At 44.2% G+C, this 25,782-nt stretch overlaps 2 protein-coding genes and 1 long non-coding RNA gene across 4 annotated transcripts in view; 2 read left to right on the forward strand and 1 right to left on the reverse strand.

The window, feature by feature from the left end:
• On the forward strand, window positions 1-20,139 carry si:dkeyp-69b9.6 (uncharacterized). 2 transcript variants are annotated; one of them, XR_009120276.1, is made up of 5 exons: window positions 1-429; window positions 806-920; window positions 9,582-15,919; window positions 16,120-16,494; window positions 20,062-20,139. XR_009120276.1 is itself a non-coding variant. In XM_058057766.1 (3 exons), the coding sequence occupies exon 3, from the start codon at window positions 10,042-10,044 to the stop codon at window positions 14,728-14,730; it is 4,689 nt and encodes a 1,562-aa protein (XP_057913749.1). In that variant the 5' UTR covers window positions 1-429; window positions 806-920; window positions 9,582-10,041; the 3' UTR covers window positions 14,731-16,113. The 2 variants fall into 2 exon arrangements, 1 of the variants encoding a protein (XP_057913749.1); XM_058057766.1 differs by lacking the exons at window positions 16,120-16,494; window positions 20,062-20,139 and having other exon boundaries at window positions 9,582-16,113.
• The window catches only part of dbpb (D site albumin promoter binding protein b), a 9,851-nt gene continuing 3,552 nt past the window's right edge, over window positions 19,484-25,782 (forward strand). The window contains exons 1-4 of the mRNA XM_058057773.1: window positions 19,484-20,139; window positions 20,243-20,510; window positions 22,826-23,257; window positions 25,490-25,758. Coding sequence (XP_057913756.1) covers window positions 20,318-20,510; window positions 22,826-23,257; window positions 25,490-25,758 — 894 coding nt within the window. The 5' untranslated portion in view covers window positions 19,484-20,139; window positions 20,243-20,317. The remainder of the gene's footprint in view (window positions 20,140-20,242; window positions 20,511-22,825; window positions 23,258-25,489; window positions 25,759-25,782) is intronic.
• The window catches only part of LOC131107592 (uncharacterized), a 10,836-nt gene continuing 5,409 nt past the window's right edge, over window positions 20,356-25,782 (reverse strand). Inside the window, exon 3 of the long non-coding RNA XR_009120277.1 lies at window positions 20,356-23,298. This is a non-coding gene — a long non-coding RNA (uncharacterized LOC131107592). The remainder of the gene's footprint in view (window positions 23,299-25,782) is intronic.

A 25,782-nucleotide genomic window follows, 5' to 3' on the forward strand; every position in this document is an offset into this window, starting at 1 on the left:
TCGCTGCTGCTACCCGGAAACGTTACAAGGGCCGGAAAGAACCGATGTTTGGGGAGCACACGTCACTCACTTTTTTTTTTTTTACCCCAAATTTATTAGCGCCCACCATCATTGCCAACATTTTCCGCCGGGTAACTGTTTTGCTAAATCATCTTCTTTCTCCGTCGTGCTTGAATTGGTATGAGGGAGGACGACGGCGGTATCCGACGGTGTTTATTTGACGGTGCGGAGGGGAGCGGCGGACGCGCTTTAGCCCAAGAGCCTCAACGAGCGGCGGTGAAAATGGCTCCGGCTAACCACTGGAAAACAGCACGCAGCAATGGAAGCGAGCGGTAGCTACTTAGCTTGTGGCTAATAGCTAGCTCTCCAGAAGAAGGCGTGACAGGCCTCATCCGCCCGCGACTGTGCTCAGACGCTCTCAGAGCTAAGGTAAACTTATTTTTTTTGACAAATAATTGACTTGTGAGTGCAAAGCTAGCGTAGCATCCTAGCTATAGCATGCAAAGTGTTTTATGTGGAGGTTTGAGCTGATGGCTAATGCTAGCATGTCAGACGATGCGAAATTAGCCACACTCCATCGAGCGCGTCTAAATGATGGTGCTTTTTGTGAGGATGGTACAGTAACAAATACGCCCGTCCACTACTTTTTCCCCCTTCATTTTCTTTTAATTGTTGCTTTATCCGAATTGAAGCTCCTGCGTTGTTTAGTTGCGTGTGTTTAAGGCGCCGCTAATGTTTACACTGTACAGCCAGGGCGATGCTAGTCGTCTAATATGTGCCCGTCTTTCTCTGCCTCTCATTCTAGATTTTATTGGTGCTTTCCATGACAATGAGAATCGGTCCTCAGTGCTATAAAGTGTCTTTCTCGGTCGCCTGTCGGGGATTCTGCAAAAGCTCAAACGGATCGATTGGAGGAAATGGTAAGAATGGAAGAGGTGAGCAAAAAAAACAAAACAAAGAAACAAAAAACTACTACTAAAGTGGGTGATTGGAGTGCAGCCAAATTGGCTTTTCGTATTGAGAAGTGGAATATGCAGGGTCTCATTAAAAGTGACTTTGCATTGTGTGGATGCAGCATTTATGCAACACTTTGCAAATATGCACTGATGCAAGCAAACGTCCTGTTACTGATTGCGCCGTGTGGAGCATCCATAGTATAACTGATATTTCCATTATCTGCTGCACATACACTGATGCCTTGGTAAACATCATTCATGTCATCAAGTCCCAGGGGGTCCGACTCAAAACCAAGCTAGTTTTCCCATAGAAAATCATGAAAATCCAGTTCATCTGTTCCAGACACCCAAGCATGTTCACGTTCAACACATTTTATAGTTTCACATGCACAAAATAATGTAAACACATGGCGTAAAAATGGCGTAAATAAACCACACCCATTTTGAACGCCAACCAAGCGGGCGAACGCAAATCAAGGCAAAAATTTCACAAAAGTTTGGGATGTTAACCAAAACAACGAGTTAACCTGAGCGGATGTTAACCGAGGTACCACTGTACATATATACACTGTTTCTCTAAAAATGGCGTAAAAAAAACACACCCATTTTGAACGGCAACCAAGCGGGCGAACGCAAATCAAGGCAAAAATTTCACAAAAGTTTGGGATGTTAACCAAAACAACAAGTTAACCTGAGCGGATGTTAACCGAGGTACCACTGTACATATATACACTGTTGCTCTAAAAATGGCGTAAACAAGCCACACCCATTTTGAACGCCAACCAAGCGGGTGAACGCAAATCAAGGCGAAAATTTAGCAAAAAGTTTGGGATGTTAACCAAAACAACAAGTTAACCTGAGCGGATGTTAACCGAGGTACCACTGCTGTTGCTCTAAAAATGGCGTAAATAACCCACACCTATTTTGAATGCCAACCAAGCGGGCGAACGCAAATCAAGGCAAACATTTAGCAAAAGTTTGGGATGTTAACCTGAGCGGATGTTAACCGAGGTACCACTGTACATATATACACTGTTACTCTAAAAATGGTGTAAATAAACCACACCCATTTTGAACGCCAACCAAGCGGGCGAACGCAAATCAAGGCAAACATTTAGCAAAAGTTTAGGATGTTAACCAAAACAACGAGTTAACCTGAGCGGATGTCAACCGAGGTACCACTGTAGATATATACACTGTTGCTCTAAAAATGGCGTAAATAAGCCACACCCATTTTGAACGCCAACCAAGCGGGCGAACGCAAATCAAGGCAAAAATTTCACAAAAGTTTGGGATGTTAACCAAAACAACGAGTTAACCTGAGCGGATGTTAACCGAGGTACCACTGTACATATATACACTGTTACTCTAAAAATGGCGTAAATAAACCACACCCATTTTGAACGCCAACCAAGCGGGCGAACGCAAATCAAGGCAAAAATTTAGCAAAAGTTTGGGATGTTAACCTGAGCGGATGTTAACCGAGGTACCACTGTACATATATACACTGTTACTCTAAAAATGGCGTAAATAAACCACACCCATTTTTAACGCCAACCAAGCGGGCGAACGCAAATCAAGGCAAACATTTAGCAAAAGTTTAGGATGTTAACCAAAACAACAAGTTAACCTGAGCGGATGTTAACCGAGGTACCACTGCTGTTGCTCTAAAAATGGCGTAAATAACCCACACCTATTTTGAATGCCAACCAAGCGGGCGAACGCAAATCAAGGCAAAAATTTAGCAAAAGTTTGGGATGTTAGCCTGAGCGGATGTTAACCGAGGTACCACTGTACATATATACACTGTTGCTCTAAAAATGGCGTAAATAAACCACACCCATTTTTAACGCCAACCAAACGGGCGAACGCAAATCAAGGCAAAAATTTAGCAAATGTTTGGGATGTTAACCAAAACAACAAGTTAACCTGAGCGGATGTTAACCGAGGTACCACTGTACATATATACACTGTTTCGCTAAAAATGGCGTAAATAAACCACACCCATTTTGAACGCCAACCAAGCGGGCGAACGCAAATCAAGGCAAAAATTTAGCAAAAGTTTGGGATGTTAACCTGAGCGGATGTTAACCAAGGTACCACTGTACATATATATACTGTTGCTCTAAAAATGGGGTAAATAAACCACACCCATTTTGAACGCCAACCAAGCGGGCGAACGCAAATCAAGACAAAAATTTTGCAAAAGTTTGGAATGTTAACCAAAACAACAAGTTAACCTGAGCGGATGTTAACCGAGGTACCACTGTACATATATACACTGTGCAGTGGTGCTTAGTGTAACATCATTAATCTGTTCCAGAGGATTTTCGCAAAGAGTGTTAATCTAATTAATCCGTTACAGACCCCCCAAAAATGTTAACACAAAACACTTTGTGTCGACGGTAATAATACTTACCAAACCAATGACTGGACAACTCGTCATTTAACATCACTTTTACCGAGTTTAGCGAAGAAGCAAGGCCTGATTTTTACAACAACAAAAAAAAATTATGACTGTTAACCAAAACACATGCTAACCGGGGCGGATGTTAACCGAGGCACCACTGTATATTTTGGGCATTTAAATTTAAGTGAGTGATTGTTTTCAGGGCTTCCATTTAACCTGTTTATTAGTTGCTTCGGTAAAGAAGCGCTCCAACAGTAAAAGGTAAAAGCTGAGCAGCGTGACGACGCTGCTCCCATCTAATCTTCCTAATGGAATAATGAATCCTCGTTTGTCATTTCTGCCCACTAACACCATCCAGTGTTAAAACTATAAAAGCAGTGAAAGGTTGTCTATGAAGAGAATTGAAGCTGCGTTGTTGCTGGTTCATTTTGAGAAATACAGAGCGTAGAGTACCCTTTCCTTGTTGCGGCGACACTGATGTCAGATCTTACTAATGAACGTGAGGCATTCATGCATCCATTGTCTTTGTGCCTCAATCCAACAGAACCACCTCTGGGTAAGTTGTTTTAAAATATGAAATGTTCAATACGAGTACTAATCCAATGAGGTGGCCAACAAAGTAGTAGTATATCAACGTGGATATGTATTATTTTTACCCCACACGCTGCTGTCAAAGGTCAACCACCACGTTCCATGTACAGTACAGGTGGTCGTTGGTTTACGGCGTTCTGTTTTCCACCGTTTTGTGGAACGTGGGTCCATAAACTCATTGAAAAATGTAATTGTGGTCCGTAAGCCCGAAAATCGCTGGACAACTACAAATGATGGAATCACCAGTCTCGCAGGATGCACATTTAGTTGTTTCATTTGGTGGGAAAAAATAAAAATAAACAGACCACACACACGGCTCAAAACTAACATTTTAACCTTCCTCTTGTGTTAGGGTCGGTATGACCCGTTTTACATTTTAATGCATAAAAAGAATCACATAACATTTGTTTATTGCATCAAGGATTTTTGACTTTGTCAGGAAACTCTATTTAAACAAAAATAAAACCCCCAAAAATAATTTTTACTACATTTTAAAATGGTCTGGTTGAAATTATGACCACTGTATTGTTAGGGTCGGTTTGGACCCGGTTATAATAATATGACTATAAACCAGGGGTGCTCACACTTTTTCAGCATGCGAGCTACTTTTAAAATGACCGAGTCAAAATGATCTACCCACTACAAAAATGCAAAACATCTATTTATTTTCAAATGTATTGAGGATTATTTGTACGTACAATGTATGTTGATGTACCTTACATAACCAAATGAGCCAATATTGCAAAACACACATAATTAACTATTAACATTTTTTGTAATTACCTGAGTTTACTTTGATGACTTGCACTGAATTGAACCAGCCAGGGATGCATAGTCCGGACAGTAGCTGCTGATAGCCAGCCTCAAGCACACTTCCAAATGTTTATCAGTCATGGATAATATCCGTATCATAATATCCGTATAATATTCCATATCCGTATGGAAGTGATATGTTTTTTTGCCTTTTTACTTGGTCCAGTTTTTGCCTTTTTACTTGGTCCAGCTCCTTCACTCATTTTAGTGACCATAAACTTTAGCGAGGGCTTTAAAATCTGACGCAATTCGCCGACTAGCTTAGCACTTTGCATCGTTGTTTACGCATGAGCGGTGACCTAAAGGTCAAAATTCAGTTGTCATCTGACTGGTTGTCCTGTATGTCAATCAAGTAACGGGGATGGATGATAGGCTGACATCGTAAGTTCTGCTGCACTTAGAGACGTTGTTTGATTTGATTGGTCGCCCGAAGGGCAACATTCAGTTGTCATCTGAATGGCTGCCCTGTATGTCAATCAAGTGACGGCATTGATGCTGGGATGATATTTTTTTAATGTCACGCCGCGATCGACCGGTAGCTCGCGATCGACTTAATGAGCACCCCTGCTATAAAGCAATATTTTGAGCCACAACTGAGATCATAAGTGTCCAATTAGCCAACACAATGACAACCAGCTCCTCTTCTCATCACGGAAGCTTCAGGGGATTCTCATTTTGACCGTTTTTCCAATATACCAGCAGAAAAACAATGTCCAGACGTGTGAGGGGAATTCACTCATTTGATTGGCCGATTTCACATTTACAATTTGGATCATGGAAAGATCAATTTGGATTATGGAAACAACAATTTGGATCATGGAAAGAATGTCAAGAAGTAGAGCGAACCAAGATGTGGACCTGTTCTGCTTTTTGATTTCAGTTTATATTAAAGTTCTGTTGCTGAAAACAATAACTTTTTCTACATTTTCTTGAAATTAATATATATGGGTCAAAATTGACCCCAACACCTTAGATGTTTCTTTAGTGATTAATACTAAAATGAGAAAATAAATCAAAGTAATTGATTTAAGAGATATGTTTCTATATCCCTCAGTAATAGCCAGGTAACAAAAGGTTCTTTTGAGGTTCATTTGACCATTTTTGGAAATAGAAATGGAGGGGTATAGTGACAAAAAAAGGCCTCCATGCCCACATCGAAAGTATTAAAAGCAACATTTTCATGGATGAGGAAGCCTAAGAAGGGTAACCAAGACATGAGAAGCAAATTTGATGGTAACTTATTGTTTTTAGTGTATTTTATAGCTGATTTAATACATGGGTCAAAACCCACCCGGTAACATAAGACATCAGAGGGGAAAAGAATAGAATCACTAAATTCGGGGACGGACGGACGGACGATGGAATCACCCTGTTAATTTTCCTTCCCAAATTGGAATACCTGGACTGGACTTTTCTAGATTCCTGGTGGTTTTTATAATGAATCAAGTATGGATTAATTATGGAGGGAAACAAACAGTATTTAATGAATTTATTTGTGGAATACATCATACGTATATTGGTACTATGTCCAAAGTGAAGTAGGAAGAAGCAAAGCTTATTTCACTCCCACCCCTGCATTAAGAAGGTTGATGAAGAGTGCTGTCTGTCACTCATTAAGTCCATGCCTCCGAGACGGCAAGCTTTTATAAAAGCCAGAAAGCAACAAAGTACTAGCGGTGTGGTGAAGTGGTCTTTTGTTGTTTTTTTTTTTAAAGATTCCATCTCTCTGTTTGGTCTGAATCAGACAGAAAAAGTCGAAAAAAGTCTTTGTTTCCTAAAGCCAGAGCTGCCATTAGAAAATACTTTACTTTTGTGTCATGTTGTTACCTGAACGTGATCCCAGACTGGTGATTCCATCATTTCTACGAGCGGTTTTAGCGCAACAGAACACCACCTCGTGCAGGATGGAAGAATACAGGATGTACTCGCTCGGCCACACCGAGGAAGGACACTTATCGCTTAGCTCACAGATAAGAGTGGCCTATCTTTTGGTCCTTCTTGGGGACCTCTTATGCTCATTTTGGGCGCTTTGTATTGAGTTGTGGACTCGTAGAGCAGCGACACACAATAACCCGCACGGAAAGCTTTCTCGATCGTCCGGATTCTGCCCCCTTTTTCTGCATCGTTTCCACGGACTTCCTGCTTCCGACCTCATATTACAGTATGCCCACTCCACTGTGATTGGTCACACTCCCAAAACGTCCGGATACGTAGGTCCGCGTTAACTTACTGCAGCCCATATAAGGAAGTCTGGATCGCATTCATGTAGAACCTGATATGCAAAGTTACAAGTAGCGACTTCTACGAAAACTCACATCTCAGTGGAGGAATCGAACTTCATAACCCGAGGACCACCTAGTATATTGTGATATTTTATCACCTTCTATGCCTCATTTATCACGTTTAGTTTCCTCACGTGATGAGAGATTCCCATACGCCGGTCGATAACGGCACCCCAGTTGGACGCTTTATTGTCAGTTGGCGCCACTAGAGATCTACCGACTTTAAGTACCTCAGCATCGCAGTAGAGGTTATTACTGCAACAAATGTGGCATCTGTAAAGCTGTCACTGAGCGCGTTAAGAGAAAGTCTTGCTGAAAAACAACCAAGTAATCTCAATCTTAATAAATCAATGATTGGTAGTGGAATATGGACATTATTAGTCCAAAAATATAAAAAACAAATATTTATAACACATTTTAGAGCTGCAATAATAATAATAATACATTTTATTTGTATAGCGCTTTTCAAGATACTCAAAGACACTTTACAAAAGAATGAAGTTGAATAGAGCAAGTAAACAGAATAAAAGACACACCAAAATACAACATTCATTGGTTAGTACACAGTTAAAAAAAGCGGGGGCGGGGCACAGCAGTCAGATATAGAAGGTTAGACATTAAAAACCAGATTTAAAGAGGTGGGTTTTGAGTTGTTTTTTGAAGGTGGGAAGGTCAGGGCAAGCACGGAGTGAGTGGGGCCAAGAGTTCCAGAGAGTGGGGGCAGCGATGGAGAAGGCTCTGTCTCCCCAGGTTCGGAGCTTGGTCTTACAGGGGAGTGCCAGGAGGTTTTTTTTTTTTTTTTTTTTTTTTTTCTCCCTTTATTTGGGCAAATATGTGAATCATTACAGTGCATTTCTTACATCAATCAAAATATAACTTTCCATTATTTACATTTGTATTCAACTATATATATAAATATTCAACTAGCCCAAAAGGAGTAGGCTGAAGCAAAAGCTTATAAATGCCTACCCCTTTTTGCAGGATATAATCATGTTCATGCCACTGTCTTGTTTCCCCTGTTATTATTTTCATTGTAATATTATTATTATTATTATCATTATTGTTATAATCTTTATCATTATTACCATCATTATAATCATCATTAATATTACCATTTTCATCATTATAGTTAAAAATTTTGTGATTTTTTATTTTTAATTATTTAATTTTACAGACTTCATTGCTTCTTGTAGAGCAGGGGTGGGCAAACTTTTGGACTCGTGGGCCGCATTGAGTTAACAAAACTGTGCGGGGGGGGGCAGAATATATTTTTTTATAACACACACTATTTTACGCTTATAATTCTAACAGTCCACCTTGAATTATTTGTCTAATTGTATTTATTTATCATATATAATATATATATTAATTATATTATATAATATATTTATTATCTTTATATTTTTATATATTCATTATTTATATATTTTATTTATTTGTACATATTCTATTTGTATATATTTATATGCTTATAATTTTAACAGTCCACCTTGAATTATTTGTCAAATTTGATTTATTATATTATATTTAATCTATATATATTATAATTATATGATTATTATTAATTATATTATATATATCAATTATATTATATTTAATATATGATATTATATATTTCTTTATTTACCTATTTGTATAATTTTATCTGTAAAAGTGTCAGACTATTAGATATATGTTTTAAATATGTTCCATATATCCTTTTTTGGAGCATTTTAAACATCAGACCACATCAAACTACAAACTAATTTTACATTTTTATTTTTTTATTTTTATTAATATTTTTTTTACTGAATAAGACATCCGACTTGCAAGTCATGTTGCCAGCATGTACGTATGTTAAAAGTTAGAAAGCAACTGGCGGGCCGGATTCAAACGCTTGGTGGGCCGCATGTGGCCCCCGGGCCGTAGTTTGCCCACCCCTGTTGTAGAGTGTAGAGATTTCATCTGTTACTTTCTGAAATCCGCAGTCTTTGTGTGTCAATTTATTAGCCCACTTTTTTTTGTGACATTTACTTATTTACTGTATTGCATGTGTCTAATCTTATGCATTTAAAAAAAACAAGAACTTGAGACTGTGTCTGAGGAGCGAAGGGGGACGCGGGGGATTATGTGGATGGAGGAGGTCTGTGAGATATGGGGGGGTCAGATCGTGGAGGGCTTTGTAGGTGATGAGAAGAATTTTGATACCGTGGTATTATTGTCCAATGAGTTTCACATGGAATGGTACTTGGAGGGTCTGGAACCAGTTAACCGCCATAAACGAGGGATTACTATATATTTGAGTCCAGTTTAAAAAAAAAAAAAAAAAAAAAAAGACGCAATTTGATAAGTCCCTGTCGATGCCTCGCCCCTCGTAGAGGTTTTCTGTGGTTGAGTAAACGCCCCACGGCGATGCATAGGGTGGAGAATATGCGAGCTTACGCCCGTTCAAGGTGAGCAAAAGATGAATAAGTTCTGCCGTCAAATCAGTCAGCAATGTGCCTTCCCTCTATGACATTTATTTTTCTTAACTTTTGTCTTGTCTTTCAGCTTCAGGGTCTTCTTGGCTGAACACAGACGAGGAATCTCACTTAGATGAAGGGAAATGTCAATGCGGTAACTGGCAAAGGAAACAAGAGGAAGTCAATTGAACTGTTTTGCTGTAGACGTTATTGTAAGCCATTTTTCAATTTAGCTGAAGATATCCAAAGACACTTTTTAAAAAAAAAAAAAAAACAACAACACTTTTGAGCTTCCCAGCTGCCCTACTGCTTTTGGGAGTAAATTGTGAGCAGTGGAAGATCGAGAACGAGGGTATCATCGATCCCAGTTCCGTTGTTTTTTGTTTTTTTTTTTAGCTTGCCGTGACATCAAAACATTTGCACAAAATCCTCTTTTTTAGCCTCTCGAGTTGACATTTGACCAGTCTGTGTCGGGAGTCTTCTTGCTGCTTCGAGCACTGGAGGTTTGGCCCTGCACCCCCCGCCCCCCATGTGCATTTGAGTGGGAAATGTTCCAATTTGGAAAATACAATTTGGACATTATAGAGATGTTAAGTGGGCACCAGGCCCACCAGTTCAAAGGTCTCGGTCTAGACCGGCAACTACAGCATCAGCAGCAAGTGCAACTCCACCAGCATCAACTGCAGCAGCAGCAGCAGCAGCAAGCCGAGTCGTCTGGAGCCCTTCTGTCTGGACTTGGCTTGGGACCCCTGCAGGGGTCAAGAGGTAACGCCTTTTCTGATTCTGCCTCCATTTTTGCCAAGATGAGTGCCCCTCCTCCCCCACCTTTACAACAACAGCCTTCCTCATCTCAGAGCTCTCGTTCAAAGTCCAGCAAGATGAGCAGCAGCAGCAGCTCCTCGAGCCATTCCTCAGGCTACCCACAGTTCCTGCGCTCTTTCCACCCGTCTGAGGCAGCACTAGCACAGGAGCAGTTACACCCAGGTGTAGGCCGCTTTGAGCACTTTGCCGGGGGGAGTAGCAGTAGCGCGAGTGCTGGGGGATTAGGAGGATTAGTAACATCAGCACCTCCACCCCCACCTCCTCTGCATCCCGGCCTGTCTGTCCCCCAAGCATCATCTGGCCCCTCCTCGTCTTCCCCTTCCCCTTCAACCTCCGTGGCCACCTCTAACAACCCCCCTAGTAGCAGTGCAGTCAGCTCATTGGGACACCAGCTAGTTGGGGCCCAGTCTGATGCACGGAGCCTTCACCAACAGTTTAGCTGCATGCTAGCTGCTAACCAGTATTTCCTTTCCGGGGTGCCTGCTAATGCTAGCTTAGAGCAGTTTCTCGTTCAGCAGGGTAGCCATAACCACTTGGGGCTCGGTCTAGGTCAGTCGGGCGGGGAGCCCAGCGCTAGCCTCGCTCCGCCTCCCGCGCTGCATTCCTCTCACTCGCATAGCCACGCTCAGGCGCAGCAGGCGCCGCCGCCGCCGCAGCAGCCGCCACCGCCGCCCCAGCAGCAACAGCTTCCGCCTCACACCCTGTCTCATCCTCACTCTCATTCTCATCCTCACCACCCGCTCCACCCCGGCTCCCAGCCCTCCTCGCTGGGCGGTTTTGACTTTCAGGGTATCCCTGTCCTCTCGTCAAATCAAATAGCTACTCTGATGCAGCAGGAAGCAGGTTTGCCGCTCCCCTTGCCACTTCATTTATCCTTGTCAAAGGATGATGGGAAAGCGGAAGGTGCAGGCGGTGGATCTGGTGGTGGTGGTGGTGGTAGTAGCAGTAGGAGGAAGAAAGCGATGGCTGGTTATTTGCCCCAAAGAAAATCCGATAGCACGAGTAACGGCCACAGCGGTAATCCCAGCGCTGCCGGCAACACGGCAGCACTTAGTCACGGCCAGCCCCCGGCTTTAATCGGAACCGGGGTCGGCTTAGCCAATATGGGGGGGGACCCGTCATCCCTTCTTGCCTCTTCATCTTCATCCTCATCAGTAGTTTCTTCCTCCTCCTCCTCCTCCGCCGCTCCCTCTTCCTCTGCTGCCTCAGTACTCGTCGCTAACGATTCTCACCTTTCCAAATCCGATAACCCCAGCTCGATGCAACATAACGCCGCCGATTCTGATTCCGAGCCAATTTATAGCTGCGGCGAGTGTGGCAAGAGCTTCCCTCACCTTTCCAGCCTTCGCAGGCATATGCGTATGCATGAGCCGACGGCAGCTGGCACTAGCAAAACCGCCTCTACTGGCCCCAATCCTGTTCACATTAAAAGTCAGTCAGACCCCTCCCTCCCCCATTCGACCCAAGATACTCCTCAGCCCTCGTCCACTTGTTGCCCTAGCCCAGACAAAATATTCCATTGCCCCGAATGTGGCAAAGGCTTTAAGAAAAAAGGACACCTCCTGCAACACGGTGTCTTACATTCTTCAGCCCGCCCCTATGGCTGCTCCACCTGCTCTCGGGCTTTTAATCGTAGAGAGTCACTGACACGGCATGAGAAGATACATGAGGAAAAGCCATTCCGATGTCCTGCCTGTGGTCGTGCCTTCCGCGAGAGCACCTCTCTACTCAACCACGCTGCCTCAGGCACCTGCGGCAAGCCAGGTAGGGGACCTAAACCACGAGGCAGCAAGACAGGAAGCGATGGTGAGGACAGAGTTGGGGGAGGGAGTGGAGGAGGAGGAGGTAACGGAGGAGGGGGAACTTATCCGAGCAATAGGGGGGTGATTTATGGGAAAACTGAGGAAGAGGATGGTGTAATCATTGTTGGGGAAGGAGAGCCAAAATCGGGTTTAGGATGTGATGGTCTGTTTCAGTCTGGAAGGGGAGGGAATTCAAATGACAGGGACAGAACAGATGGTAAATACCCCACTGACTACTCTCGGAATCGTTACACAGGCTACCATGAAGACCACCGTTCTCAAGGTAACCCATCTCCATGCTACTCTGGCGCCTCCCCCTGCGGGAGCGGGATGGCCGGCCCGGCTCTGAGAAAGGCACCCCTGGCCCCAACACTGCATCCGCATTCACAGAGCCACAGCCAGCACCACCACCCTCAGCAACAGCCCCACCTGCCCCTCTCTTCTCTCCTGGATGACTCGGAGGACGATGTCACTAGCTCCGTCAATAACGCAATCTCTGCCATCACGGCCGCCAGTGGCAATAGAGATGATAGGGGAGACATCATAGGAGGTCTACTCGGTGGTCTCGGTCTGGGGCCCGGCCCTCTTGGTTCGCCGTCGACCTCCGGCATGGATAAAAATTTCAGAGGTGGCGGGAATCAGGAGCCTTTGAGCGGCAATCCACAGAATCCCGCCGCTAAGCCCAAACGTCCCCGCAAACCCCGAGCCAAGAAAGATCCAGCGGCCGACGGGCAGCCCGCTAAACGTAGGCAGTACACTCCCCGGATGGGAACCAGCGGGCTCCCCCGCACTCACCTCTGTAGCGTCTGCGGCAAGGGTTTCGCACGTCGCGAAACCCTCCGCAGGCACGATCGCATCCACACTGGCGAAAAGCCTCACCACTGCACCGTTTGCGGGAAATATTTCCGAGAGGCTTTCCACCTTAGCAAGCATCAAACGGTCCACTCCGGGGCAAAGAATTACAAGTGCAGCATCTGTGGCAAGGAGTTTGGTTACTCCCAGAGCCTCAGGAGGCACAGCAAGCTCCACCAGAAAGGGGAGATGGAAGAGGTGCCCACGACACCAGCTCCCGAGAACCTCAACAGCTTTAATCCAAACCCTCAGTGCAGCGTCACCCAAGACGGGAGCCAGAACCAAGTACCGAGCACCTCCTCCTATTACTCTTACCCGCAAGACGTCAAGCCTCAAGACGCCCACCCCCCGCCGCAGACCCAGCCTCCGCCACACTCTCAGCCGCCGCCTCGCCTGTACACCTGCGCCATATGCTGGAAGTCCTTCCGCCATCACTTCCACTTGACCGCTCATCACCAGACGGTTCACGAAGGCGGCGGCGAAAAGCATTTCTGCTGCGACGTGTGCGGGAAAGCCTTTGCTTACGCAAACAGCCTGACCCGACACCGGCATTCCCAGCACGGGATCACCCGCACGGAACCGGCAAACCCTCAAGAGGGCAGCAGCGGGGCCGGAGACAACCGGGGAGGCGGCGACGTTAACCAGTCGGCGTCGGAGAGCGAGGCCGCCACCAACGCTCTCCTGCAGATGGCCCCCTCCACCGAAGGCCACGGCCCTCCGAGTCTAAATGTGGTCACTCATAGCCACCCGCAAGCACCCCCGCAGGCGCCGGCCGGCTACTCCCCCCTCTTCTATGACGCCACGACGGCCCATTCCTCATCGTCCAGCGCCCCCTCTTACTCGCAGCCCCTGCCCCCCAACTCCACCATCATGCCCCCTCACCACCCGCACTCCCCAGCCGGGGTGAAAGGAGAGCACATATATCCGGCCGGATCCCGCAGCCGTACGCTTCACACCACCGCCCCGTTCCAGCCCCTCACGGAACTGCCCTCCACCGAACATCACCATCTGCATCATCATCTTCATCACCCCCACCATCATCCTCATCATCAGCCAGGCGCCCAGCCCCACCAGCACCTTGACTGCGGCAACCAGTTGACACACCACGAAATCAGACGGCACAAGAAGAAAAAAAAAAAGTCTGCTAGGAGAGATTGGAGGGGAAATAAGTACGAGTCCCAAGACTTAGGCAGCCGCAAGAAGAGAAAGATCAGTTGTACGGTGAGAGGGGGGCACTTGAACAGAAAGCAAGGCTCTCTTCGCTTGACAATTAGACGGGGAGAAGGATCCAGTGGCGGCGGGTATAAGCTTGTCAACACTGGGGGAGTGAAGGTTCAGATCCTGTCTTGCCTAAAGGTTCCCGTCAAGCGTTTTGGCTGTCCCATATGTCCCAATTCAGTGTTCTCCCGCAAAGCGGGACTGCTAGTCCACTTGGCGGTCAGACACCCGCAAAAGGCCACCACCAGGCTGGAGCGACTCCAGTGCAGCGTCTGCGGGAAGCGCTCTCACAGGCCCATGGCCGCTTTCGTCCATCGGGCCACTCACCGCGCCAGAGGCACCTTCTCCTGCCGCCGCTGCCCGGCCCGCTTCTGGAACGCCGCGCTCCTCCAAAGGCACAAGGGGTCCTGCCGCCACGTGGCCAAGGCGGCGCGGCAGGGCGACGCCAAGAGCGTGAAGCCGTTCAAGAGGCCGGGAGAGAGACAGACCCGAGACGGTCACAGCGACGTCACGTACCACCTGCTGGGATCGTATAGATACTGAGGACGCCGGCGTAGGATGGCGAAGAGAAGAAAAAAAAACGGAATCTGCCGAGTGTGGTAACGACTACTGTAGAACATCATGTGAAAATCACCTGCAATTCTTCCAGATTTGGAATGTGTTTGAAAGATCGGAGCGACTGTTTTCCATAGGATGACTAACCCTTAAGTGCATTGACACTACGCTTGGTTTTAGATGACAATGTTAGCTGCACCCCCGACCCCCGACCCCCTTGCCCCCGCCCATAGCGTCTCTTGCTGTATGATAACGTGTGTCTCTGCTGTGTACTTTGTCTTGTTCATGTAGCGCCCCCCCCCCCCCCCCCCCGAGGACTTTTCATACTGTATGTAAAGTGCTTTTCTTAGGAGTAGGGACTTTGGGACTAAGACATTTGTTGTCGGTGCATGTTTGTTCTCTGCTCCACCATTTTTTTTTTTTTTTGCCGAGGTGATTGACATGTGACGGCTTCTTTGAGTATATCCCAGACCTTTTTGTAGCGTCTACTTGATTTCAGAGTATATTCCCTAGTGATTATAATCACCTTTTTAATAGATACAAACGTGGATGGTAAAATTTAGTAGAAAGGGTCTCTCCTGCCAAAAACGAAGCCTTGCTTTTAACGTTCACGTCATTTTCGTTCACATTTTTTCTTAGCTTTTTGTACCAAGAGATCGACTGTAGAACACGACGCTCTCGCTCATCTTCTTTCTATGCTCTTTTTTTAGCAGTGATGATTTCTACAGTGCTCCACGTTGTGTTTGATGACAAGGACCTATTGGACTCTTCCGTGTATTTATCTACCTAACCCTCTCAGCCCCCGTCCCCCCCCCCCCCCAACCTTCTTGGTGTGTGCCGACTTGCAATCATAACCCTTTCTTTTCTTCTAAAGAAACACCTTCATTTCCTCACATATCACACCTTGCTTTTTTTTTTCTTCTAAAGAAAAAAAATATACTTTTAGTAGATTTTTATCACTTTATTTACTGAAAGCCAGTAGTTGATTATATTTGAAATGAATAAACCTTGAGTGTAATACTTTTGGTTTTTCCTTTCTTGATCATGTCGGGGGGGTGCGTTTTGAACACGACGACATCCTTTCTCGTCTTTAGAAAAGTCCGGCCACTAAGACCACTCGGGGCGTTCTACCGTACGTGACTTCGATGCCACCCAGGAAGTTCCCAGAATACTACAAGTATGACATGTTATCACCAATGTACCTGTTAGTACATGCTCACAGCATGGATAGAAAACCTTCTTGGAGTTTTTTGGATTTTTTTTTTTTTAAATGTGACTTCAGGTGCTGCAGTTTTGCACCACGCTCATTTTATCCAATCAAATGAAAAAAGCTATTATTTGTTTGCAAATGGTGTTTTTTTTCCTCTCTCTCTGTAGGCTAGCTAAGTATTATGCAGTAATAATGGAGTGTTGCCGTCTGAGCCGGGGACAGCTTGCCATTGGCTGCGGCCACCCACATCCTATCTCAAACGGATGGATGCATTAAAATGCGTAAGAACACCACAGGTTCCCCCAACACTTGGGGTTTATATGAGAGGAATGGAGTGATGCTGTGTTGTTCCAGCTCCACCAGGTGGCAGTAAAGCACACGTGATCCGGTCACAGAGGGCCAGACTGGAGTAGGACCGGTCTGGTGTTTGTGTTAGCGCTCTCGGGAAGGGACCGAGAAGGCAGGAGCAGCAGTGATCACGTGAGCCTCATCGCCACCAATAGAAGCTGCCGTGGGCATTTTAAAAACAGCGCCGCCGAGCGGTGAGTTTGTCTTTTGAGAGAAATACCTTTTTTTACCCTTTTTATGTCCACGGTTCATATTCTAGGCAGGATAAAATGTGTGGAATGATGCTCCGAATATTTCTACTTAGTCTTTGACATACATAATATTATGAAAATAATAGTATATTTGGACATTAATACAGTGTTAGGACTATGGATGAATAATGTCATTCTTTAATACTGCAACTAAAATGGCATTTGTCCTCATAATATTACAAGTTTATTCTATTAAGTTGTTGCTTACTATTTTGACTTTTGATCTTGTAAAAGTACTTTTCCCATTTCTGATGTTTTTTTTTTTTTTAATTTTCCAAACATTTCAACTTCTTGTTATAATATTCCGACTTTATTCCCATCATATTTGGACTTTATTACCATGATCAACCCAATTTTCCAAAAATGACAGTTTGATTTATTTTTGTATCCCATAATACAGTATTAGTACTAGTAGTAAAAATGTTTTCATTTTTTTTCTTTAATATTTAAATTTTATGCCACCATAGTGACAGTTTTCCTCCTAATAACCTTAGTTTATTATGACAAACGTTTTGCTTCATATTTGGACTTCGGTCTCATAAAATTACAATTTTGAGTATGGTGATGTTGGGTATAGGGGATATTGGAAGCGTGGTATCGTGATATTTGGGCTAGTGATAGTAGGTAGAGTGATATTGGGTATAATGATATTTGGTATCGTGATATTTGGTATCGTGATATTGGGTATAATGATATTGAAAGCATGGAAAATGATATTGGGTATAGTGATATTAGGTATAGTGATATTGGTATCACATATTGGTAGTGTGGTATAGTGATATTAGGTATAGTGATATTGGTATAATGATATTGGAAGTGTGGTATAATGATATTGGTATAATGATATTGGAAGCGTGGTATAATGATATTGGGTATAATGATATTTGGTATAGTGATATTGTACATGGTGATATGGGGTATGGTGATATCAGGTATGGTGATGTTGGCTGTAGTGATATTGGAAGTGTGGTAATGATAGTTTGGGTAGTGATATTGGGTATGGTGATATTAGGTATAGTTATATTAGGTATAATGATATTTGGTATCGTGATATTAGGTATAGTGATATTGGGTATGGTGATATTAGGTATAGTTATATTAGGTACGTATAATGATATTTGGTATCGTGATATTAGGTATAGTGATGTTTGGTATAGTGATATTAGGTATAGTGATATTTTGTATTGTGATATTAGGTATAGTGATATTGGGTATAATGATATTGGAAGCATGGTATAATGATATTGGGTATAGTGATATTAGGTATAGTGATATTGGTATAATGATATTGGAAGTGTGGTATAGTGATATTTGGTATAGTGATATTGTACATGGTGATATGGGGTATGGTGGTGTTGGCTGTAGTGATATTGGAAGTGTGGTAATGATAGTTTGGTATAGTGATATTGGGTATGGTGATATTAGGTATAGTTATATTAGGTATAATGATATTTGGTATCGTGATATTAGGTATAATGATATTGGAAGTGTGGTATAATGATATTTGGTATAGTGATATTGGAAGTGTAGTATAGTGATATTTGGTATAGTGATATTGGAAGTGTAGTATAGTGATATTTGGTATAGTGATATTGGAAGTGTAATATAGTGATATTTGGTATAGTGATATTGTATAGGGTGATATGGGGTATGGTGATGTTGGGTGTAGTGATATTGGGTATAATATTGGAAGTATGGGCATATTGATATTGGGTATGGTGATGTCTGACATGGTGATATTGGGTATGGTGATATTGGGTATAGTGATATTGGAAGTATGGGTATGGTGATGTCTGATATGGTGATATTGGGTATAGTGATATTGGAAGTATGGGGATATTGAGTATGGTGATGTCTGATATGGTGATATTGGGTATAGTGATATCAGGTATAGTGACATTGGGCATAGGGATATCGGGTCGGGTGATATTGGGTAGGATGATATCAAGTATAGTGATATAGAGTATGCTGATATCAGGTATAGTAATATGGGGTATGGTGATATCGGCTAGAAGATGCATGGATGGATGTAAAACTACAAATAGACATTGATGACAAGGTGACTTGCCCTTCCGTGATTACATTTGCTTTTGTCGGAAATAATCTCATTTTTGTTTTTTCCTTTATTCTTTTATTATTGTTATACACATACACCATCTCTTTCAGCTATTTCATTCCCTCTCATATTTGGTGAGTATACAGCCCACTTCTCATGTAGAGACAAATCCTGCCTATGTGCTATATATTGTGTTTTATAACCTCCTCACATACTGTAGTACAGTGTATGTCCATTACTGCTATAAGTACACACAATGTTTGCACAGTTTAGAGAAAGTCAAAACAGAAGAACGGGCAAAAGGCAAATACTGCCAAATAACATGATATATATCTAAAAGTGTCGTTCGATAATGAAATGTAGTTATCTTGCATGGAAGTAGCAAGTCACGTGCGTGCGCATACTGTAAATGATTCCCCGCCAAGTGGCTCCAAGCCTGTCAAAGTGTTTACTCCTCCACTTGAGCACATCCGTCTCTGAGAAGTTGGATTCCTGTGGCGGGCGCGCTGTTTTGCATGTGCTCGGCTTTTTTTTTTTTTTTTTCCCTCCTGTTTCCAGCTCTGCTCTCACGCGGCACTAGCATGCACGGAGGAAATCCGAGTGGGCGGGCCTCGCCGACCTACTTCTGTCCAATGGGCGCTCGCCGCTGCTGCTCTCCGGCCAATGGGCGCGAGAGCCTCCGAGCAGACGAGGCTCGGCTCGGCTTGGCTGCGTGCTCGGTACACGTGAGGCTGGGGCGCCTATTGTACACCGGGAGGCAACGTGTTGGTGCGTTCAAGTTCCCTGGGAAAAAAAATCCACCGGACTCACGTTTTCTTTTGCTTTAACAGGGAACTCCCTTTACAGTGTCAGCCAACTATAAAAGGAGGTGGGCATGAAAAATGGCTTTGTGAAGGTTAAAAGAAAGCCCGTGTTATTGCTGCACTGTAAACAAACAAGAGGACAAGTGACAGCCTTCTCCCCCCCCTCGAGGTGTGGCACGAGAGTGGGCGTGTCTCATAAATAATACCACGCAGTGCTGGGCTTAACCCCGCCCCGTTTCTCTTCTCTCCGCTCCTGTGCCCGTGTGACGTCGCTTGAGCCACCCGTGTCCGTTCCATCTGAGCTTCCTAGAGGAGAGGACACGGCTGGACACACGCGCATTCACGCGCACACACGCGGATGCAAATGAGCAAAAAAAAAAAAAAAAAAAGTCCAGCCAGAGAAGAAGGAAGAAACGACCCCGCCCACTCCACGCCGTCCCTCCTCCCACCTTCCCCGCCACGGACAAGTCAGCTCGAGCACAGCAGAGAAGAAACATCAACTTATCATTTCTACCACCGAAGCTAACGCCGAAGCTTTTCTTTTATTCGTCTCTTTTTATTTGGCCTCAATTTCCTGTGGATAACATTCTACTTTTTCCTCGCCCTTTTTGGCGCATTTTTATTTCTCGCTCTCTTTTTTTTTTTGCTTAGTTTTTCCTCCCACGGAGGAGTGCAATGGAATACTTGGAAGCTAGGAAATAAAGGGCGCCTACTTGTCATCGCATAAAGGTAATGGTGTACTTTTTTACTCTATACGCTGTAATACTGTATAACATGTACACTGGCAGCACTATAAACACCCCCCCCCCTTCTCCCCCCCCCCCATGCACAGTCATCCGAACTCTTATTGGCCAAACCGCCCCCACCCCCACCCTACAGGTGTCTCACCCCCACCGTGTGGTCCAGGATGTCCAGGCAGCTCACCCAGCAGCTTCCCACCCCGGACTTGCCTGCCGGCGCCAGCCCCCAGTTTGGAACTTGCACCCAGCCCGCCGGCACTCTCACAGGGGGGCACCTCGGCTCCATGGCGGGGCTCAAGTCCCTCCTGCAGCACCCCATGAAGGGGGACCAGAGGCTGAGGAGCCCCTGTGATATCAAAGGTGGGCCGATGTGAGCGTGCATGAAATGATAATCACAGCGACACACAACCAATCACACATCATGAGCCGTGACCCCCCCGTGACCCCGACCTTGGATTATAATCCCTCTGCAATCAGACAATGCAAACACATTGTATTGTATTATTATTATTATTATTAGCACGTTATGTATGTCAGATGCTAGCACACATTCATGGGTTCTGGTTCTGCTAATTCTGCAACTCACTCGCCATCTGCTCCATCTGTGAGCGAGAGACGTCTTTTTTTTTTCTCTTTCTCATGGAAACACTCGGGACTAAGCTATCATCGCCAGCTTTCCATCCGCTTCAGGATCACACCTGTCATCCTGTGCATTTCAAAATAAGGGCCTTTTTTTTTTCCAGAAAATGAGGGACATTACATTTTCCAGAAAATAATATGCCATTTTCCATAATATACATACTATTTTCCAGAAAATAAGGGACATTTTTCAGAATATAAGCCATATTTTCCGGAAAACAAGGCATATATTAATTTTCCAGAAAATGCGGGACATTTTTCAAAATATAAGGCATATTTTCCACGAAATAAGTGACATTAAATTGCAAGAAAATAGGGGGCATTCTCCAGAAAATGAGGGACGTTACGTTTCCAAAAAATAGGGGGCATTTTATAAAATATTAGGTGAATTTTCCAGAAAATAGCAGACTTTACAATTCTAGAAAATAAGGGACGTTTTCGTGAAAATAAGTGACATTAATTATTCAGAAAACAGGGGGCATTTCTCAGAAAGCGAAGGACATTACATTTCCAGAAAATAAGGGATATTCCATTTCTAGAAAATAGGGGTAATTTTCCAGAAAGTAAGGGACATTAAATTTTCAGAAAACAGGGCATTTTCCAGAAAGTGAAGGACTTTAAATTTCCAGAAAATAGGAGACATTTTTCAGAAAATAAGGGACATCAGATTTCCAGAAAATTGGGGACATTTTCCAGAAAATAAGGGACATTAAATTTCCAGAAAACGGGGGACATTTTCCAGAAAATAAGGGACATTACATTTCCAGAAAATAGGGGACGTTTTCCAGAAAATAAGGGACAATACATTTCCAGAAAATAGGGGGCATTTTCCAGAAAATAAGGGACATTAAATTTCCAGAAAACGGGGGACATTTTCCAGAAAATAAGGGACATTACATTTCCAGAAAATAGGGGACGTTTTCCAGAAAATAAGGGACAATACATTTCCAGAAAATAGGGGGCATTTTCCAGAAAATAAGGGACATTCAATTTCCAGAAAACAGGGGACATTTTCCCGAAAATAAGGGACAATACATTTCCAGAAAATAGGGGGCATTTTCCAGAAAATAAGGGACATTCAATTTCCAGAAAACAGGGGACATTTTCCCGAAAATAAGGGACAATACATTTCCAGAAAATAGGGGGCATTTTCCAGAAAATAAGGGACATTAAATTTCCAGAAAACGTGGGGACATTTTCCAGAAAATAAGGGACATTACATTTCCAGAAAATAGGGGACGTTTTCCAGAAAATAAGGGACAATACATTTCCAGAAAATAGGGGGCATTTTCCAGAAAATAAGGGACATTACATTTCCAGAAAATAGGGGACATTTTCCAGAAAATAAGGGACAATACATTTCCAGAAAATATGGGCAATTTTCCAGAAAATATGGGCAATTTTCCAGAAAATAAGGGGCATTCAATTTCCAAAAAATGGGGCAATTTTCCAGAAAATAAGGGCATTACATTTCCCAAAAAATATGGGCAATTTTCCAGAAAAGAAGGGGCATTCAATTTCCAAAAAATGGGGCCATTTTCCAGAAAATAAGGGCATTACATTTCCCCAAAAATTGGGCCATTTTCCAGAAAGTGTGACAATAAATTTCCCGATAATATGGCCAATTTTCCAGAAAATGTGTGACAATAAATTTCCAGAAAACAGGGTCCGTTTGGGGTTAGCTCTTCCACAATCATCTACAGCTTTGCTGGTAGGCAGGAATACCAGATGAAAGAAAGCCAAGTGGCATTTTCCTTTGGAGAAAGGCGCTGGAAGCTAAACCCAGCTAGCAAAGAAGGGGCGGTCCTTGCAAAGCAGAATACTTTTTCAGGTGGTGTAGAAAGTTTGACAAGGGTGTGGTTTTGCGTGGCCGCTAATAAAGGCCATTCCATTCCATACTGAGGCTGATGGATGCTGCAGTACTGGCTGCAACCAGCAGAGGCACCGTTGGCTGAGATGTTTGGAGATGTGTGGAAATAGGAGTTGAGAAACGCGTGTCATTTTTACTAAGAGTTGTGTCCCCTTCTTTTGATCAGACAAGGAGCGAGCTATGGACCTGGATGAGGATTCCTTGGGGGTGTGCCCCATGAGGAACGCAGCCGGAATAAACGGCAGCGGGGGCTGCAACGGTGCTAGCGGAAGCGGGAATTTCAACCAGTTCCTGGGGCCTCTCTTGTGGGATCGCACCGTGGCGGCCGACGGGGGCCTTTTCCAGCTGCAGTACATGGACTTGGAGGAGTTCCTGACCGAAAACGGAATGGGCAACATGCACAACAACAACAGCTCCAGTTCGGCCCAGATCCCCTCCCAGAGCTCCCAGTCGGCCGTGCCCAACCAGAGCTCCCAGTGCCTGCCGCCCTCGTCTCCGCCCGGCTCGTCGTCCTCGTCGCCCTCGTCTTCTCCGTCTCTTCTGGGTTTGGAGGTGGCCCAGCCTCAGAGCCTCACAGGATCGGGCGACTGTCTGCACGGTGAGTTCACTGACACCGACAAAGACGTCTCCCGGAGCTTCCTGACAAGCACAGAGGGCTCTGTGACGCGTGTGATGTTCCCACAGGCTAGTGAGTCAGCATTTAAACAGTTTAAAAGAGGATAAAAGCACAGCCACAAAGCACTGCTGTGTCCTCCACGCGGCTTCCCAGATAGGAATACCAGGACTCGGCTTCACTTTTGCATGTGATCAACGTTCCTCAGCGTCAGGAACGCAGTCGGCTTTCAATCCCGGCCAATTATTAATAAGCACCGAGCCGGGGCGGTCAAAACAAGCGCGCGAGAGCACGAGACTCCGAGAGAGAGAGAGAGAGCGAGAGAGAGAGAGAGAGCAGCGCGTGGAGCGTTTATGGCTGCGTGTCTTTAAATCTCTCTTCACTTCACACGCCACGGCCATGTGCACGCGCCGCTACACGTGCTCGGGCTGTCTGAGATCAACTGGAGGCGGAGCCAGGAGACATGTGGGAGGAGCCCCACGGGGAAGGGGACGGGAGGGGAGGCAGGCAGGCAGGCTTGTGTGCAGGGAGAGTCACATGACGCGTGATCGCCAATGAATAACGACGGCACCTTTCATCGTTGTATTCGATAACGCCTGCACTGTTTATCGCTGAATTTGAATGACTTTAAGCATTTTAAAATCGGTTATTTGATCATTTTTATGTAATAATGCTTCCAATTTCATGGCGTCACGCTTTTTCAAACCTGTAGTCGTCAATCAGTCATGCATGTTTGGGCTTGAATAGAGTCTATTATTAGTCATAAATGAACACGGGCTGTCAAACGCAATGGCACAGGGGACACTGGACTAGTTCAAGTACTGCCCCCATTCATCTACTCTAGGGAACACATTTACAGCAACACACACGATCGCAATTCTTATTTATGTCTTATTTTCTCTTATGATATTAGGTAATAGAAGTTTAAATGTGACTATAGGGGTGTTATTTCATATTTAGAGGGCTCTAATCATGTTAAAAAAAGTGTATTTAGAATGTTGTAACTCGATTTTACATGTCTTATTTTCTCTTATATCTACTATTTTGGGTAATAGGAGTGTGAAGGTGACTATAGGGGTGTTATTTCATGTTTAGAGGGCTCTAATCATGTTAAAAAAGTGTATTTAGAATGTTGGAACCGGTTTTCCATGTCTCATATGTCTTATTTTCTCTTATGATATGTACTATTTTGGGTAATAGGAGTGTAAAGGTGACTATAGGGGTGTTATTTCATGTTTAGAGGGCTCTAATCTTGTTAAAAAGTGCATTTAGAGTGTTGGAACCAGGTTTCCCATGTCTTATTTTCTCTTATGATATCGACTATTTTGGGTAATAGTAGTGTAAAGGTGACTGTAGGGGTGTTATTTCATGTCTAGAGGGCTCTAATCATGTTAAAAACGTATTTAGAATGTTGGAACCAGGTTTTCCATGTCTTATTTTCTCTTATGATATCTACTATTTTGAATAATAGGAGTGTAAAGGATGATTATAGGGATGTTATTTCATGTCTAGAGGGCTCTAATCATGTCAAAAGGCATATTTAAAAGGTGGTAAACCCATTGGGAAAAATATTTTCAAAATATTTAATTTCAAAATTTTTATTTATTAGTATTTTTAATATGATTCTATATTTTGTAATTATTTGTCATCAATTTTGGATTGAAATATAAATATGTAAAAAAAGATTTGATGTAGTAAAGCGGCGTGTGTAAGAAGCTGTGACGTGTTAGGAAGCGGTGAGTAGCTGGAAAAGACGTTCCAAAATACCAAAACATAGCAGCGTCTGCCGATCACATCATCATCATCATCATCATCATCAACGACTGCTCCGTTTTAGCATCGGAGGCGGTGTGGAGCGTGTGGAATGTGGAAGCGTCAGGATGGAGCAGTTTTACGCCGTGATAACGCGCCGCACGCCGCCAGCGGTAGATGCGCTATCGTGGCCATTAGCAGCTATTATACTGTGTTTCCCATAGAACGCCAATAACTATCAATAACTATCATTTTATAAAGCTGGCTTCATTCAAAATGTCATTCAAATGCACTATTGATATTAACCATTGGTGAAAGAAATGTATGATTTTTCTTATGAATCTTATTCTGATTTGATTTGTCAGGCCTTGGTGCCACATAGAAAGCAGCAGTGTGCCCCCTGGTGGTGATGTTGGTGTAGCGTAGACCAGTAAAGTGACTCCAACTCTGACTCTTTGACCGCAGGGAGCCAGACGAGTATGAACGACTCCTGCGAGTCCCCGTCCTCCTCCTCCTCCTCCCCGTCCTCCTCCTGCCCCCCCCTGCTGACGCCCACCGGCAGCGGGCCGGACGGGATGGGGATGTTCGACATGGACCCCTCGGACATCATTCTGTCCAACGGGCCCGGCCAGCAGAACTTCGACCCCAGGAGGCAGTCCTTCAGCGAGGAGGAGCTCAAGCCGCAGCCCATGGTCAAGAAGGCGCGCAAGATCCTGGTACCGGATAACATGAAAGTGAGCATATTTACATTTATTCCC

The sequence above is a fragment of the Doryrhamphus excisus genome, chromosome 19, assembly GCF_030265055.1.
Source record: "Doryrhamphus excisus isolate RoL2022-K1 chromosome 19, RoL_Dexc_1.0, whole genome shotgun sequence".
NCBI classification, from domain to species: domain Eukaryota; kingdom Metazoa; phylum Chordata; class Actinopteri; order Syngnathiformes; family Syngnathidae; genus Doryrhamphus; species Doryrhamphus excisus.

Coding starts and splice junctions, on each gene's coding strand:
- si:dkeyp-69b9.6 (XM_058057766.1), top strand. CDS start 10,042: ATGTTCCAATTTGGAAAATACAATTTGGACATTATAGAGATGTTAAGT.